The sequence below is a fragment of the Anolis sagrei genome, chromosome 1 (genome assembly GCF_037176765.1).
Source record: "Anolis sagrei isolate rAnoSag1 chromosome 1, rAnoSag1.mat, whole genome shotgun sequence".
Classification (NCBI taxonomy): domain Eukaryota; kingdom Metazoa; phylum Chordata; class Lepidosauria; order Squamata; family Dactyloidae; genus Anolis; species Anolis sagrei.
This window is the reverse complement of record NC_090021.1, coordinates 99,194,581-99,211,939: the sequence shown is the minus strand read 5'-3', so window position 1 is coordinate 99,211,939 and position 17,359 is coordinate 99,194,581. Positions and strand designations below refer to the sequence as shown.

The following is a 17,359-nucleotide window of genomic DNA, read 5'->3' as shown; positions in this document are numbered from 1 at the left end:
TTTCTGATGTGCTGAAAGCGTCCAAATCCTAGCCGAACAATCTCCGAAGAAAGAGAGAGACTCAGGGCACGCTCCTTCCTTTCTTTCCCCCTTTTCACACTTCTTTTCCCTCCCTCCCTCCTACTGCGGATTATTGCATGTTCTCTCTCCAAAGGCCACCGGCTTTAAGGCAACCTCATAAGCCCATCAAAGCCATGCGTGACAGGAGGAAAGAGAGGCAATGGGATTTGAGAACTTCGGATGAAACCAGTGTGGGTCTGACTGAGAACAAGGCTCAGCCTTTGCCCAACCCAGGGCCTGCAGAGATCCATCCTGTGGGAGGCTTCTCTCATGTCCCCGCAGGAGAAGCTAGAGTTGACAGACGCGAGCTTACCCTGCTCCCGAGATTCCGGAACCTTGACAGAGAAGAAGGAAACAAAAGCTATGGTCGAGGAATACTTTTATTGAATCATTGAACAGTCGCAAATTGTCCCGCTTTCAGGTTCTTCAGAATCTCCAGTGTAGAGTTAATGCAGTTTGACACCGCCATTTTAACCGCCATAGCTCAAGGCTGTGGAATCATGGGAGTTGTAGTTTGGCGAGGCACCAGAACTACAACTCCTCTGCTTCCAAAGCATGGAGCCACGTGACGTCAAACTACATCTGCTCTGAAGTGTGGATGTGCCTTTAGATCAGTGGTTCTAAAGATGTGGATCCCCAGATGTTTTGGCCTCCAACTCCCAGAAATCCTAACAGCTGGTAAACTGGCTGGGATTTCTGTCGTTGTAGGCCAAAACACCTGGGGATCCACCGCCTGGCTTTAGATGGTGCAAAATCTGGGAGAACAGAGGAAAGAGTGAAAGGTTCATTCTTCTGGGGGATGGAGTAGTCTAAATCGCTTTGGAGTTGGAGGATGCAGATTCCTGAAGAAGAAAGAATTTAAAGCATCAGTGGACAACACTTCCTCCTAGGTCCTATATTGATTAGAACAGAGTATTTACTCATCATATCTTCTGTCATCTCTCCTAGGAAGGTATATCAGATTCCAGCTTGCAGCCAACTGTAAGGTCTGTCAAGGGAGAACCTCCAGTTAGTAGTCCTCTCTCAAATAGACCCTCTGGACTCAATGGGACTTAAGGCAGTTGTGGCCATTGGAAACCCCATTCCTTCCTGTTGGGGAATCTGAGCTGTTAAACCTCAGTAATAATAATAATAATAATAATAATAATAATAATCTTTATTTATACCCCCCCAAGGGACTCAATGCGGCTTACATGAGGCCGAGCCTGCAATACATCAATAATAAAGGCAATAACAAACAACAATACAAAACAGTTAAAATAAATCTCATAAAAAATAAGCAATAAACATTGACAATGGCACAAGAAACGTTTAAAAACCTATGGCTGGACCAAATGTAATAATTAAAATTTAAAAAATAATGCTGGGTATGAACAGATAAAATATAACTGGGATAGTAGAAGTGATTCCACCATGAATATAGCAGAGTACCAGAAGTAAACTTCATATCCAGTGAAAACTTACATGTGATGAGCAGATAAGCTTCTATTTCTTAGGATGGCACAAGATTGCAGAGTCAGAACTTTAGGTTTAGAGAGGCAAAATGTGCATCCTCACTAGAAGGAAGAAAAGGCAGAAGAGACTGGAAAATGGCAAATGGCCACATGGCCAAGCCCAGGGCAATAATAATACCTTAATTAAGGAAGTTCCCTCACAGATTCCATTGCTACATCTTCAAAGGGGGAGGAGACAGTGGCTGGCAGGAGGAGGAAAGACAGAGTCCTTTTGGTAAACTTGCATAGGAATGTGGGGGAGGAATCTCTTATCCCAATCCTATCTCTAGTCAATCTACTCATTGAAGACTGGAGATTTGATGACCCAAGGGACTTGTGCAGTCCAGTGATGAAACCCAACATGGACTTTAATTCCCACACTTCCAATGGGTGTACTGGAGGCAAGACCAACAACTGGAACATCTACACTATAGAATCAGTGCAAGTTGTTGACACCATTTTGACATTGTAGTTTCACAATGTCTTTAGCTTTCTCTGTCAAAGAGTGATCCTTGAACCATGGCACTTCCAGTAGTATCAGATTTCATACATTCTACAGCAGGCATGGGCAAACTTGGGTCCTCCAGGAGTGTTGGACTTCAACTCCCACCATTCCTAACAGCCTCAGCCCCCCCCCCCCCCAGCTGCTTAAGAAGAAAGGGTTAAGGTTAGGATTAGCCATCCCCTTGGCAAAGCAAGAGATAAAAGAAGGGGTGGGCAATAATAATAATTGGGAATTCCTCTTCCCAAGTTCATTCCCTTTTAAAAAAATAGGTCAAACTTGGAATGCCTTTGTTTGTTTGTTTGTTTTGGAACTGGGACTCAATCCAAACTTCTTGAAGGGCAAGGGTTACCTCTGTTAAAAATGGCACCAGATCCTGTGTGATCGTGGAAACTATGCAATGTAATCCCTAGTTAGCACTTGGATGGGAGACCACCAAGAAATACTAAGTGCTGTAGGCTAATTGCAGAGGAAGGAACTGTCAAAATCACATTTTGCCTAAAATTTGAAGGTGCATACACACTGTTGGGTTTCAAGTGTTGGGAATCAGGAGCTGTTAGTCTCAAAATAACCCTCTCTGAGGATAATTCCACAAAAATATAGCAGAGTGTCAGATGCAAGGTTCATAAGCAGCAGAAACTTACATGTAGTGAGCAAGGACTGGCTTCCATTCAACAAGATGGAACAGGATTGCAGATCCACAACTTCATAGGATCAAAAACAATATGTTTATTAAAGATAAAATAAATCCATTCTAGATAGGAAATGTTCTTCTAGCTAACTAGCTTTACTGGGCTATCTTCTAAGGAAAGGAAAAAAAGAAAAATAATAAAAACCCTATATTTGCTACATCTTGCCTAGACAATGGCAAGATGCCTCCTCACTCTAGAGAAGACAAAGGAAGAAAAGATAGGCCAATATGGAGAACTCTGACCACATAGCCTCCCAGGACAATAAAAATACCTTTACAGAGGAAGTTACGTCTCCCCCCCCCCCCAAGAGATCACATTGCTAAGTATTCAAAGGGGGAGGAGATAGTGGCATTGAAAGATGAGTAAGACAAACCCCTTCTAAGCCCCTTCTTAAAATAAGCTTGCTTGAGGAAATTGGGGGAGAAATCTCTCATGCTAATCTATCTAGGCTAACTGCTCATTGAGAGCTGGAGACTTGTGCAGTTGGGGATGAAACCCAACAGAAAGAAAGGAAAGGACCTGAGGCTGTTAGGAATGGTGGGAGTTAAAGTCGAAAACTCCTGGAGGGCCTAAATTTGCCCATGCCTGTTGTACAGGGTAGAGTCACTCAGAAAAGGGAAGAAAGCTGGCAGGAATGGAAGGGAGTCTCTAGATGGTGGGTGGGGGGTGGGTGGAGGAAGGGTTCTGCACTGCCAAATAATGAAGTTAGAACTGCATGATACGGTTAATGTGTAGACTCATATAATGCAGTTGGAACGGTCTAGAACTCCATTATATCGGCCTACACTGACCATATTATGCAGTTCAGACTTCATGATTCGGCAGTGTGGGTCAATCCAGAGAGAGGGGGCGTTTCCTTCTGTTCCGCCTTAGGGAATGCGAAAGGTTTTCCAGGAGGGCGCACAAAAGGCATTGTCTGAGGACACGCGGCCCATTCGCGGAGGGGATTGTCTCGCTCGGTAATGAGGAGCTCATGAGCCTGGGATGGGCCTTTGTGGGCTGGAGGCAGCAGGGCTCCCACATCCGCCCCTGATCCTGCCGGCCTCGACAGATGGGCCGCCCCAATCCGGCGTGAAGGCAACAGATGCTCCCCATTTCCTCCTCCTCGCCCCCCCCCCCTCCAAAAGAGACCCGGCTCCCTACCAAAGAGAAAAAGCAACGCTGGAGGGCTTCCCCTTGTCTCCTGAGAGCTCAAAAGCTATGCCAGTGGCCCTGGCCACTAACCATATAATGCAGTTTCAAACCTATGAACACAAATCTATGCAGTATGTTATAGCTATTGTATACATAATTTCCAGCTCAAGGTAGTAGTTTGAATCCCGGATCAACTATAGAAATCCATTGGGCAAGTCACACTTTCTCAGCCTCAGACAAAGGCTGTGGCAAACCCACTTTGCATAAATTCTGCCTTGAAAACTCTCATGATAGGTCATTTTGAGGGTTGCCATAAGCCGTCTGGCATTGCTTTCCCTGCCCACTGGCATTGCTTTTGAGCTCTCAGGAGACAAGGGAAAGCCCTCCAGCCTTGCTGTTTCTCTTTCCTACCAAGTCAACTTGGATTTAAGAATGAGAAAATCGGGTTGTTATAGGTTTTTCGGGCTGTATGGCCACGTTCTAGAAGCATTCTCTCCTGACGTTCGCCTGCATCTATGGCAGGCATCCTCAGAGGTTGTGAGGTCTAATTGAGAGAACTCTCCTCAATCATTGCCCAACTCAGGTCTGGCACATTTAAAGCTTCCTTGTTTGAGGGTGCATCGAATTACTGCAGTTTCATTAACCGCCATGGTTCAATGCTATGGAGTCCTGGGAGTTGTAGCTTTACAAGGTCTTTAGCTTTCTCTAAACTACAAATCCCTGGGTTCCAGGGTGTAGATGCACTCTATGGCCCCATCTGTACTGCAGTATAGACAAGAACAAGGTATAGACAAGAACAGAATACTCAGGAACCCGACAAACTTCTCTCTAGCTGGCGATGTTTGCCTTCTTTTCCACGCCTTTTGCCTTCATTTTCACGCACACCCAGGACATTTTTGGGGTAGTTCCTTCTGCTTCTTTTTCTCAATTGCCTACCAGAACTGCGGCTCTGTGACCCCATCGCCTGCTAGGAAGAGTCTCTGGTGAAGTAATTGAAAATTAATTCGTGAGTCCCTGCTCAATTTGGAGGGAAGCCAGTCAATCGAGGAAGGGCTAGGGATTGCGAAGGCCAGGTCGGAGGCTTGGGTGGGTGTTGGTCTAAGTTTGCAGCGTGATTGTCCTGTAACCCCATTCTTTTTCCCAAATGTGTGGTGGTCAATTCAAAGCCCCGTTGGGCTATAGATCCAAGTCATCATTTCTCATCTTGGCACTTTTATGGTGAGGCTATTAAGCAAGTCATTGTGTCTCGGGTTAACAATGGCAGCTGGTAGTTCTGCTGGGTAGGAGCCTCCCGGTGGCAGAACTGAAGGCCGACAGGTCGGAGGTTCGAATCCAGAGAAAGCGTGGATGAGCTCCCTCTGTCAGCTCCAGTTCCCCATGCGGGGACATGAGCGAAGCCCCCTTTACTACAAGGATAGTAAAATATCAAAATATCTGGGCGTCCCCTGGGCAACGTCCTTGCAGGCGGCCAATTCTCTCACACCAGAAGCGACTTGCAGTTTTTGAAGTCGCTCCTGACGGGGGAGAAGTTTCCTCTACCTACCTGAATATCACTGGAGGTTGTACCTTATCTTCACTGGGGCCTTGCCCCATCCCCTTGTTCATTGCCTGAGATGCAGTGACTAGAATGACACACCGTGTTCCAGTTGTGTCACCACATGGATTTATACAAAGGCGAAATGACATTGGCGCAACATGCCTTTTGATTCCTTCTCTGTGGTATCCAATGTGGAATTTGGCCCACATGTATTTTAAGATAAGCAGCTGGGTTTTGGGAAGCCCCCCTCCCCTTCATAACCCTCGAATATATTTCTCAGATCTGTCTCTACCTGCTCAGATCCCAATAGATAGAGACAGATTGAGGAAAGCCAACTTGTACGAATCCAAGCGTGTGTGGCAAGGCTGGCTTTCTTTTCTCCACTTGTGCATATCTTTCCACTTGCTTACACATTGTGCAGTTCTAATGCTCACCCTCCTCCACCCACTCGCGCCCCAGTCTGGAGAAATCCTTCTGGGAGTCTTTGAAGCCCCCTTGGTTCACTATTCTACAAACCATTTGGAATCCTGGGCTAATTTGGTCACAAGTTGGGCTCAGCATTAGTCCTGAAAAGCCCCTCTTTAGTCACACTTCTCCGTGGACTCCACCTCCATTCCGGGCTTCTGCTTCCCCTTCCTCAAGCTGTGAAGAGCCCCCTAATATGGCTCCTGGAATGTCACAGAGACCCGAATCTTCCTGTTCCAACGCTGGCAACGTTTCACTGCAGATTACCATCTTCCGGGAGGGATGGCAGTCACCTTGCGGGCTTGGTTGGCTGCAATGCACGGGGAGAGGCCCCGACAGAGATGTTGGCGGTGGGAGGTCTGAAATTGTGACATCCACAGTCTGGGTTAATCTGTGCATATGTCGGCAGAGGGGCAGGGATCTGAGAGATGCCTCAATGCGGCAGACCCCCTTCTCCCCCCCCCTCCCCACTCTTCTAAGAATACACGGATGCAGAGGGAAGCAGCTTAATTTACGCAAGGCATTCACCACGCTGGATTTCCCCATCTCTGCTCACGCTTTTGGCTGAAATGAGTATTCTCAGCATTGGCAGTTGACAGCACAGAGCTGGGAAGCAGGAATTAGCTTGCACTACTTCCTCTCAAACCCAAGGGGGTCTCCTTGTGTCTGTCCAACTTGCTGCCCGTGAAAGAAATAGACCCAAATGTAATGTTCGTTTGTGGGATCAACATAACACAAAATCCACTGGACGAATTGACAGCAAATTTGGGCACAATACACCTAGCAGGCCAACGAGTGACCATCACTCATAAACACACTGAAAAACACAGTGGAAGGGACTTAAAAAGCCAAAAAATAAAAATACATTTCAACGCATGTGCAAAATCACATATATACACATATACACAAATATATATACACACAAAACACATATACACAGACTGGGCCACAGCAACACGTGGCAGGGACGGCTAGTAATTGTAATAATAATGATGATGATGATAACAAAAAATTGTTCCTCGCATCTCTTCATGGCTGGAGGCAGGGTACATTGAGAAAACATAACACCATTAATGTGCATTTATTAAAAACCACAGAGATTTTTTTTGTGTCAGGAACGACTTGAGAAACTGCAAGTCGCTTCTAGGGTGAGAGAATTGGCCATCTGCAAGGACGTTGCCCAGGGAAAGCCCAGGGGAAGCTCGGATGTTTTACCATCAGGTGGGAGGCTTCTCTTATGTCCCTGCATGAGAAGCTGGAGATGACAAATGGGAGCTCACTTCGCTCCCCGGATTCCAACTGCAGACCTTTCAGTCAGCAGTCCTGCTTTTTTTTGGTGGGGACTCCACCATAAAGATTAAAACACATAAATTATATTAAACACATTAAGCTTGGTAGATGCAGGGAATATTGTGGGTGTAATATATCTTGATTTCAGGAAGACGTTTGACAAGGTTCCCCCATGATCTTCTTGCAAACAAACTAGTAAAATGAAAGCTAGACTGTACTACTATTGAGTGGATTAAGCAACCTGAACCCAAGGGATGCCTGACTTGTGTGAAGATTTAGAGGGAATGCTTATCAAGTTTGCAAATGACATAAGACAGGATCAGATTTCAAAATGAGTAACAGACTCAATGTGAAAAGGATCTTGGCATCCAAGGTCCCTTTTATACTGCCATACAATCCACATTATCTGCTTTGAACTGGATGATACGAGTCTACACTGCCATACAGTCCAATTCAAAGCAGATAATCTGGATTTCTTATGGCAGTGTAGAAGGGGCCTGTAGTAGTCACCAGATCAATGGTTCAGCATGCACTGGTTCTCTGTATGTACAAGTTGAACATCTAAAATATTTGGAACCAGATGTATTTTGGAAATCTGGTCTTTTGGGGGCACCTTCGGGTGAGATGTGGTGCCCCCAGGTTGTTTAGACCTTGCCTGATGAAATGATGAACTGGATACTTGAGTCTAGGTGGTCTTCACTTGGACATCAAGATACTTGCTTGTCTTTCAAGATTTCTCACCAGATTTTAACATCTGAATCTTTCCAAATATTCGGTTTAGGCCAAATCCCATTGTTTAGTCCCAATAAGAGCAGATCTATTGAACTAGTAGGATCTGCTCTGTTTGGGCCTAATATTGTTGGGAATATCTGGCCGTTAAACCAGATTGTCTTCTGTATTGTCGAAGGCTTTCAATGGCTGGAATCACTGGGTTGTTGTAGGTCTTTCGGGCTCTATGGCCTTGTTTTAGAAGCATTTTCTCCTGACGTTTCGCCTGCATCTATGGCAGGCATTCTTAGACCTCACAACCTCTGAGGATGCTTGCCATAGATACAGGTGAAACGTCAAGAGAGAATGCTTCTAGAACATGGCCACATAGCCTCAAAAACCTACAACAACCCAGATTGTCTTAATTAAAACACCCTTAAAATATACAATATTTTGTCTCCACGAAGCAGCAGAGTAGACGGAGTAACAAACTGGGGGTCCTTCCACATAACCCAGAATGTCAAGGCAGAAAAATCCCACAATATCTGCTTTGATCTGGGTTATCTGAGTCCACACTGCCATATATCCCAATTCAAAGCAGAAAATGTGGGATTTTATTCAGTTGTGTGGAAGGGGCCTGGGAGAGAGAAGTTTAGAGGGAGTTTACCAATCCCAGGATCCCTTTAGGTCCCATCCCATCATGCACTAGCAAAGTGAACAGACAAAAACAAACATTAACCAGAATTGTAATATTTCAAAGGATTTTATTTTACTTACAAAGTTGTGTAAAAACACCAGGCAGGCTCAAACTTCCTTTTAGGTAGGATGAAAGATAGATTAAATCCAGGTTGAAATAGTTAGATCCCGATAAAATAGTTCAAGAGTTCTTTCTCTTTTGTTTTACCAAAAGAGAAAATAGCCTGCTCCTCTCTCTTGCCTCATGGCGAGAAATGGAGGCTGAGCAACAGCAGCAGAGGAAGACGGACCGAGAACAAAAAACCCGCAAGCTATCTTAAGACAAAGAGGATGTTTTCCCTTTGGTAAACATCAAAGGGTTTCTCTTCTTGAGGCCGTGACACAGAGTTGGCCAGAAAAGGGGGAGGCCCATTAGCATATGCAACAGGAAGAGGCAAGGGGCAATAAACATTCCATGGGTTGATTTCATCTGGGCATGCCTGACTAGCAACAAAACAAAACAAAACCTGCCAAGGCCAAAAGAACAACTTTGACAGTCAGGAAGGTCTTCCTAATCCACTTAAAATCCATTTAAAATCCGGTTTCTGCCTCTTGCAGAATTCCGGGGTTTGTATTAAGGGAGGAGCCTTTCTGTAGGAGGCAGAAATCGGATTTTAAGTGGATTTTCTCTCTAATGTATTGAGCTAGAGCAGGGGGAAACAATGCCAGTTGCAAATATCCTGGCAGCAGTAATCCTCTGAAATGGTGAGGTGAGAAGCTGCCTAAGTTTGGAAAGTTGTGTGTTTGAAAAGCACATTTGCGGGCATGTTTAGAGGATAAAGGCAGCAATGGGAGAGAGAAGTTTAAAGGAAGGCCGCAATTTGGTAGGCAAGGGTGTTTCAGGACAGAGGGCCCTTCCACACAGCTATACAACCCAGAATATCAAGGCAGGAAATCCCACAATATCTGCTTCGAACTGGGTTATCTGAGTCCACACTGCCATATATCCCAGTACAAAGCAGAAAAATGTGGGATTTCCTGCCTTGATATTCTGGGTTATATGGCTGTGTGTAAGGGCCCAGAGTCAAGGAACAGGAGGTGGTTCAATCCGGAAGAGGGGCAAGGGCAGAATACTGACAAGGAAGTGGCCCCAATAGGATGAGATTTCTGGATGTCGGTGCCTTGTGGGAATTAAGGGATGTCAGAGCAGTGGGTTGTTCAGTCTGTCATCCTGGGAGCCTTTCCACACAGCCTTATATCCCAGAATATCAAGGCAGAAAACCCCACAATATCTGCTTTGAACTGGTTTATCTGAGTCCAAATTCAGATAATGTGGGATTTTCTGCCTTGATATTCTGGGATATAGGGCTGTGTAGAAGGGATACACCAGTACCAAGGCAGGAGGAGAAACAGACTTCAGTTTGGAAATAAGTAGAACATTTGAGTCACAATGGAACAACAGAGGTGGTTCCAGAGACTTAGCCCTCTTCTACACTGCCATATAATCCAGATTATCAAAGCAGATAATCCACATCTGCTTTGAACTGGATCCCCCCCCCCCCCTGTCTGGAGTGACTTGAAAAGCTTTATTCAGGCCACAAAGACTGAGTTAAACCCGAACTCTAAGAAACCTATTAGTGTGTGTGTGTGTGTAAGGAGCCACTTGAGAAACTACAAGTCGCTTGTGGTGTGAGAGAATCGGCCCTCTGCAATGACGTTGCCCAGGACATGCCCGGATGTTTTACCATCCAGTGGGAGACTTCTCTCATGTCCCTGCATGGGAAGCTGGAGCTAACAGTCGGGAGCTCACCATGTTCCCTGGATTCCAACCACTGACCTTTCGGTCAGCAGTCCTGCTGGCACCACCGGGGCTCCTTTAGAGTCAACACTGCCATATAATCTAGTTCAAAGCGGATAATCTGGATTTTACATGGCAGTGTAAAAGGGGTCTTAATGGTCCTATGGAGTCTGCTCAGTTTTTCACGACTGTGTCTTTTGTCCCTGGAAACGCCTTTGGTAACAGCCTTGTGTCTTTGTGTGTCTTCCCCAGGCGAGGAGCGCTACATCTGCTGGTACTGTTGGCGGACCTTCAAGTTCCCCAACAGCCTGAAGGCCCACGTCCACTTCCACTGCGCCCTCCACGGCGGGCGAGGTTTCCTGGGCCCCCCGGAGCCGCCCCGCCCCGCCGAGGTCTTCAGCCTGGCCGCCCTGAAGCCCGGAGCCCTGCCGGCGCCCCTGAGGCCCCCCGTCCCCCCAGCAGGGGCAGCAGGAGGAGGAGGGGGAACAGGAGGAGGCGCAGCAGGCGTCAAGCGAGAGCCCTGCCCCGCCTCGGCCTCGCCCTCCTTCGCCAAGGGGCGCAGCAAAGCGGCCAAGGAGGAACAGGAGCGCGCCTTGGACATGAGCCTCGGCTCCGGGAGGCACTTTCTGGGCGGCAACGGCTTGTCTTTCTACCCGGGAGGGGCCCGCTCGGCTTTTAAACCCGCCGGTTTGGCCAAAGCCTCCCAAGCAGAGGAAGCCAAAAGCCACGGAGGAGGCGGAGGCGGTGGTGGCTTCAGCAAACTCTTGGGCGGCCTCAAGCCGGGAAGGGCGGGCCACGAAGGGCCGCTGGGGCTGGGCGGAGGTGCCCACTTACACCCGCACGGTCCCCCGCATCCGCCTCCCTCCCACGCCAAGTGTCACGCGGGGAGTGCGGGGCCCTCGCTCTCGGCGGCAGGGCTGGCCTACCCGGGGGGCTTCCCGCTCCTGCCCCACTTCGAGGAGACTTCGGCCTTCAAGCACGTCGAGCGGGGCCTCCACGCCCGCCTCTCGCCTCCCGCCGCTCGGTACGGTCCTCTCCCCACTGGGGGAGGCGGAGGGGCGTCGGGGCTGCACTTGGAGCGCTTCGCCGCCTTGCCGCCCTTCGAAACCGGCGGCCTGAAGCCCTACTCCTCCTCCTCCGCTGTCGCCGCTTCTGGGGACTGCGCTTTGCCTCCCTTCCTGCCGTTCACCGTCTACAACGGCGAGCTGCTCTACGGCGGGCCCTACTACCCGCTCAAGCTCCACTTCGGCCACCTCCTCAAGTACCCGGACTCGGTCTCCTATTTCAACGGGGCGGCGGCGGCTGCTGCGGCGGCTGCGGCAGCTGCTGCGGCGGCGGGGCTGAGCCCCTCGGAGCTGGGCCTCGACCGGGAGCTGGCCCTCCACACGCAGCAGCTGTCGGAGATGGCGGGCGAGAAGAGCCGGGCCCGCTTGGCGGAGGGCCTGCCGCCGTCCTCGGGCCCGCCCTCCTCAGGCGTGGGCGGCAAAGCCAAGACGGGCCACCTGTGCCTCTACTGCGGGAAGCTCTACTCGCGCAAGTACGGCCTCAAGATCCACATGCGGACGCACACGGGCTACAAGCCGCTCAAGTGCAAGGTCTGCCTGCGGCCCTTCGGCGACCCCAGCAACCTCAACAAGCACATCCGGCTCCACGCCGAGGGCAACACGCCCTACCGGTGCGAGTTCTGCGGGAAGGTGCTGGTCCGGCGCCGGGACCTGGAGAGGCACGTCAAGTCCCGCCACCCGGGACAGAGCCTGCCCAAAGGAGCCCACGGGGGAGGGGGCGAGGGCGAGGGAGGGGCCGAGGGCGAGGACAGGGCACCCAGCTACGGGCGGCCCCTTCCGCCCCCGGAGCCCAAGACCGACGACAACGAGAGCGACGTCGACGTCTGCTTCACGGACGACCAGAGCGACCAGGACACGGGCGGAAGCAGCAGCGGGGGCGGCAAAGAGCAGCCCTGAGGGCCGGCCTCGGTCTTTCCCTCCCTCCGTCTCCATATCAACTTCTTGCAAAGGAACCTTGGGTTGAAGTCCTGTTCAAACCACCTCCGAATATTTATGAATATTTTGCTGACCCCCCCCCCCCCAAATCGATAGGCACATCTATTTGCTAGGACAGTGGTTCTCAACCTGTGGGTCCCCAGGTGATTTGGCCTACAACTCCCAAAAATCCCAGCCAGTTTACCAGCTGTTAGGATTTCTGGGAGATGTAGGCCAAAACATCTGGGGACCCACAAGTTGAGAACCACTGTGCTAGGGGATGACATTCAGGTCCTGAAATGGCTTGGGAAAATGACCCTCTAAGGACCGACCTCTCTTAAGGTTGATATTTACACCAGACATGGGCAAACTTGGGCCCTCCAAGTGTTTTGGACTTCAACTCTGTGAGGGAATCTGAACTGTTGGGTTCAAAATAACCCTCAGTTGGGGTGATTCCACCATTATAGAGTCATAGAATCATAGAGTTGGAAGAGACCTCAGGGACCATCCAGGAAACCCCCTGCCAAAAAGCAGGAAAATTGCATTCAAAGAATCCCCGACAGTTGGCCATCCAGCCTCTGTTTAAAAGCTTCCAAAGAAGGAGCCTCCACCACACTCCTGGGCAGAGAGTGCCACTGCTGAACGGCTCTCACAGTCAGGAAGTTTTTTCTCATGTTCAGATGGAATCTCCTTTCCTGTAGTTTGAAGCCATTGTTCTGCATCCTAGTCTCCAGGGCAGCAGAAAACAAGATTGCTCCCTCCTCCCTATCACTTAGCAGAGTCAGAAGCAGCCTTCATAACCAGCAGAAACTTAAGTGTGGTGAGACAGGATCAGCTTCCATTCAAGAGACTGGCAGAGTCACAACTTTAGGTTCAAAATATTTATTAAAGTAAAAAGAAATCCATTCTAGATACAGAAGGTGTTAGAGCTAACTAGCTTAAATGATAAAAAGTCAAAATATCCATGCAGTTGTATTTTGCCTGGAGAGGGGCAAAATGCGCCCTCACTAGAAGAAAGGAAAAGGCAGAGAGAGCCAACAAAGGAGGATGACCACATGGCCAAACTCAGGGCGATGAAAATACCTTTAAAGAGGAAGTTACCTCATACCTCACAGAGATTCCATTTCTACATCTAGTCTAGCTACTCATTGAGGACTGGAGACTTGATGACACAAGAGACTTGTGCAGTCCAGGGATAAAACACAACAAACTCCCACAATTCCTAACAGCCTCAGGCCCCTTCCTTTTCTCCTTCAGCCGCTTAAGCGGAAAGGAAAGGGCCTGAGGCAATTCGGAATGGTGGGAGCTGAAGTCCAAAACACCTAGAGTGCCAGAGTTTGCTCATGCCTGATCTACACTGATCACTTAGGATGATCTGCAATTGAACCAGCCCCATGAGTTAAGCAAAGCTGAGGAAAAGGCTGGATCCTGGATCAGTTTAAAGACCAACTTTGCATCAAAGTTAGGGTGGAATTTTTCAGAACACCTGCTTAAAATCATCTCCTAAGATATATTATTATTTTATTCACCTGCCTCCAACTCCATGGCTTCAGACGGATGGATGTTTATTTGGGAATTCACAAATCAATGAAACTCAAAAAGGGTCTATCTCTGTCCCTTATCTGTGTTTGCTCGAAAGTAATATATGCTGAAGTTTTCAAAACATATGTTAAATCCATTTCCTCATATTTATGATGATTCATCTGCTCTCAGCTCCAGAGAGGCACTTCCCTGCGACTTGAGCAGTGCGCCCCTCGCCATCTTGCTCGGAAACAAGGGTTGAAGTTTACCAAACATATTACTACCCTCTTCTACTATTTATGTTTATGCTCTTGCCTCTCCAGCTTGGGGAGAGGCAACAACACTCTTTGGCAGAGAAGGCAAAAGACCTTCTCAAACCAGCACTCCTGTGATTCCATAGCACTGAGCCATGGCGCTTCAAGTGGTCTCAAACGGCATTGATTTCTACAGTTTTGATAAGTCATGGGCAAAGTTGGGCCCTCCAGGTGTTGTGGACTTCAACTCAATTCCTAATAGCCTCAGGCCCCTTCCCTCCTTTCCTTTCCCCTTTCCTTTTCCTTTCCTTTCTGTTTAAGCGACTGAGGGGGAAAAAAGGAAGGGCCTGAGGTTCTTAGGCATTGTGGGAGTTGACCTCCAAATCACCTGGAGGGTCCAACTTTGCCTATGGCTGGTATAGATGCACTCTGTGGTTGCAGGTACACACACACGCGCGCACAGGTCGCTTGCACCCAGCTTCATGGCTGCAGCTCGATTGACATGCAGGGTGCATCTACGCTGTATAATTAATGCAGTTTGGTTCGACTTTTACTGTCATGACTCAATACTATGAAATCCTGGGAGTTGCAGTTTGGTGAGACGCCGGCAGGCTTTGGCAAATAAGGCTAAAAACCTGGTAAAACTCCAGTGATGCTAGAACATGGAGCCATGGCAGTTAAAGTGGTGTCAAACTGTGTTAATACTACTCTAGTGTAAACGCATCGAGGACGGTAGGTTCAGTCCAAAGCCCTGTAGTTGAACCCCAGGGCCCTTCCATTCAGCCCTTTATTCCAGAATATCAAGGCAGAAAATCCCACATTATCTGAGTTCGAACTCAGATAGTCCAGTTCAAAGCAGATATTTTCTGCCTTGATATCCTGTGAAGGGATCCCACACATTTAAATCAGTTATTTAAATTTAAGGGATGATAGGCATGACAGGGGCTTTCTACACAGCCATATAACCCAGAATATCAAGGCAGAAAATCCCACAATATCTGCTTTGAACTGAGTTATCTGAGTCTACACTGCCATATATTCCAGTTCAAAGCAGAAAACGTGGGATTTTATTCAGCTGTGTGGAAGGGGCCACAGTCCAACAATGAGAAACTGCAAGTCGCTTCCCGGATGTTTTGATGTTTTACCATCCTTCTCTCATGTCCCTGCATGGAGCTGGAGCTGACAGAGGGAGCTCATCCCCAGATTTGAACTGGCAACCTTCAGGTCAGCAACCCAACTTTCAAGTCAGCAGTCCTGCCGGCACAAGGGTTTAACCCATTGCACCACTGGGGGCAATAGGAGTGGCAGTCCAATATTTGGAGGTATTCCCCTGCCTGGATTTCAGTCTTCAGGGGCGTGGCTGACCTCAGGGAGATAGGCGATGGAAAAGCATTAAAAATAATTAAAAATAGGGCAGCTCCAAAGTCGGAACCTGAAGAGTTTAATTCCCGTTTTGCAGTCATACGAGTATCCATTTGGATTTAGGGAAGAGCCGCATTTCTGCTTGAGTTCTCGCTCTGGTCTAAACCGAGGAAGCGGAAGCGTTGCAAATCGCAATTCCAATCCCAAACTTGGTTTCTTAATCATGGGCCCTTCCACACAGCCATATAACCCAGAATATCAAGGCAGACAACCCCTGCTTTGAACTGGGTTATCTGAGTCCACACTGCCATATATTCCAGTTCAAAGCAGATAATGTGGGATTTTATTCAGCTGTGTGGAAGGGGCCCCTGTTTATTTTAGAAGGAAGTCCTATTGAGTTCGCCCAGGAAGCACAGAAACTGGGGCAAAAGATTTCGAGGGAGGGTTTGGTTTTAAGGCGCACCTACAGTGTAGAATTAATGAGGTTTGACAGCACTTTAAATGCAAGGGCACAATATGTCCCGGGTATTGTCGATTTACAAGCTTTTTAGTTTTCTCTGCCGAAGAGTGCTGGTGTCTCATCAAACTATTAATCTCATGATTCCATAACACTGAGGCCCCTTCCACACAGCTGAATTAAATCACACATTTTCTGCTTTGAACTGGAATATATGGCAGTGTGGACTCAGATAGCCCAGATCAAAGCAGATATTGTGGGATTTTCTGGGTTTTATGACTGTGTGGAAAGGTCTTGAGTCATGTTAAAGTGATGCTAGGTAAAGGTTTTCCCCTGACATTAAGTCCAGTCGTGTCAGACTCTGGGGTTTGGTGCTCATCTCCATTTCTAAGCCGAAGAGCCAGCGTTGTCCGTAGACACCTTCAAGGTCATGTATCCAGCATGACTTCATGGAGCGCTGTTACTTTCCTGCAAGAGCAGTACCTATTGATCTACTCACATTTGCATGTTTTCGAACTGCTAGGTTGGCAGAAGCTGGGGCTAACAGCGGGAGCTCACCCCGCTCCCCGGATTTGAAAAGTCAACCTTTCAGTCAGCAAGTTCAGCAGCTCAGCACTTTAACCCACTGCGCCACCGAGGGGTCCACAGTGATGCTAAATTGTATTAATTATACAATGTAGATGCCCCCTAGGAAAAGCTGTGATGCTGTCTGTAGAAGCTTGAGTTAAATGCTATGGAAATGCCTGAGACTTCCTTCTGAGTCAACCCATTTCACTCTCCTACAGCTCCCAGAAGGGGGTGGGGGTTTGGGATCCTGCTGGGACCAGGGACATCTTCTTTGCAACTTATTTATAACAGAATCCTATTTGAGTCACGTTTGTAAAATAAATATCGAAAGCATGATATCCATAAAAGCACGCTCTATCTATATCATTTCCCCAAAGGATCATTTCGTAGACGACTTCTGTGGTGTATGTTTGTTTTATAACGAATTCTGTACAAAGAGCACCGTATTTGGGTCTTCGTTTCCGTTTGTCATGATCATTTTTTTTAAAAAAAATAAAGTTACTGACAAACGACTGCCTGCCTCGTTCACTTCAAATGGGTTTGATTGGTCCAAATGGTCCAACACGGTGAAATAAATCCTATTAGATACAGTCTGAAGATCTGCTTCAAATTGATTTGGAAGTCTATCCCGACTGGTTACTTAACACTGATGTTCATTCAACATACTGGGATTTGGGTTGTTGTGTGTTTTTCGGGCTGTGTGACCATGTTCCGGAAGCATTATCTCCTGAAGTTTTTGGAACATGGCCCTACAGCCCGGAAAACACACAACAACTCAGTGATTGCGGCCATGAGAAAGAGGGAGGGAAAGAGATGTGTTGTGGAAGGCTTCCATGGCCGGAATCACTGGGTTGCTGTGAGTTTT

The 17,359-nt window shown here is 47.9% G+C and overlaps 1 protein-coding gene across 1 annotated transcript in view; it reads left to right on the top strand.

Moving 5' to 3' along the window:
* The window catches only part of PRDM13 (PR/SET domain 13), a 31,221-nt gene extending 14,214 nt beyond the window's left edge, over positions 1-17,007 (top strand). Inside the window, exon 4 of the mRNA XM_060753086.2 lies at positions 10,607-17,007. Within this exon, the coding sequence (XP_060609069.2) occupies positions 10,607-12,315 (1,709 nt within the window). The 3' untranslated portion in view covers positions 12,316-17,007. The remainder of the gene's footprint in view (positions 1-10,606) is intronic.
* The last annotated feature ends 352 nt before the right edge of the window (positions 17,008-17,359 follow it).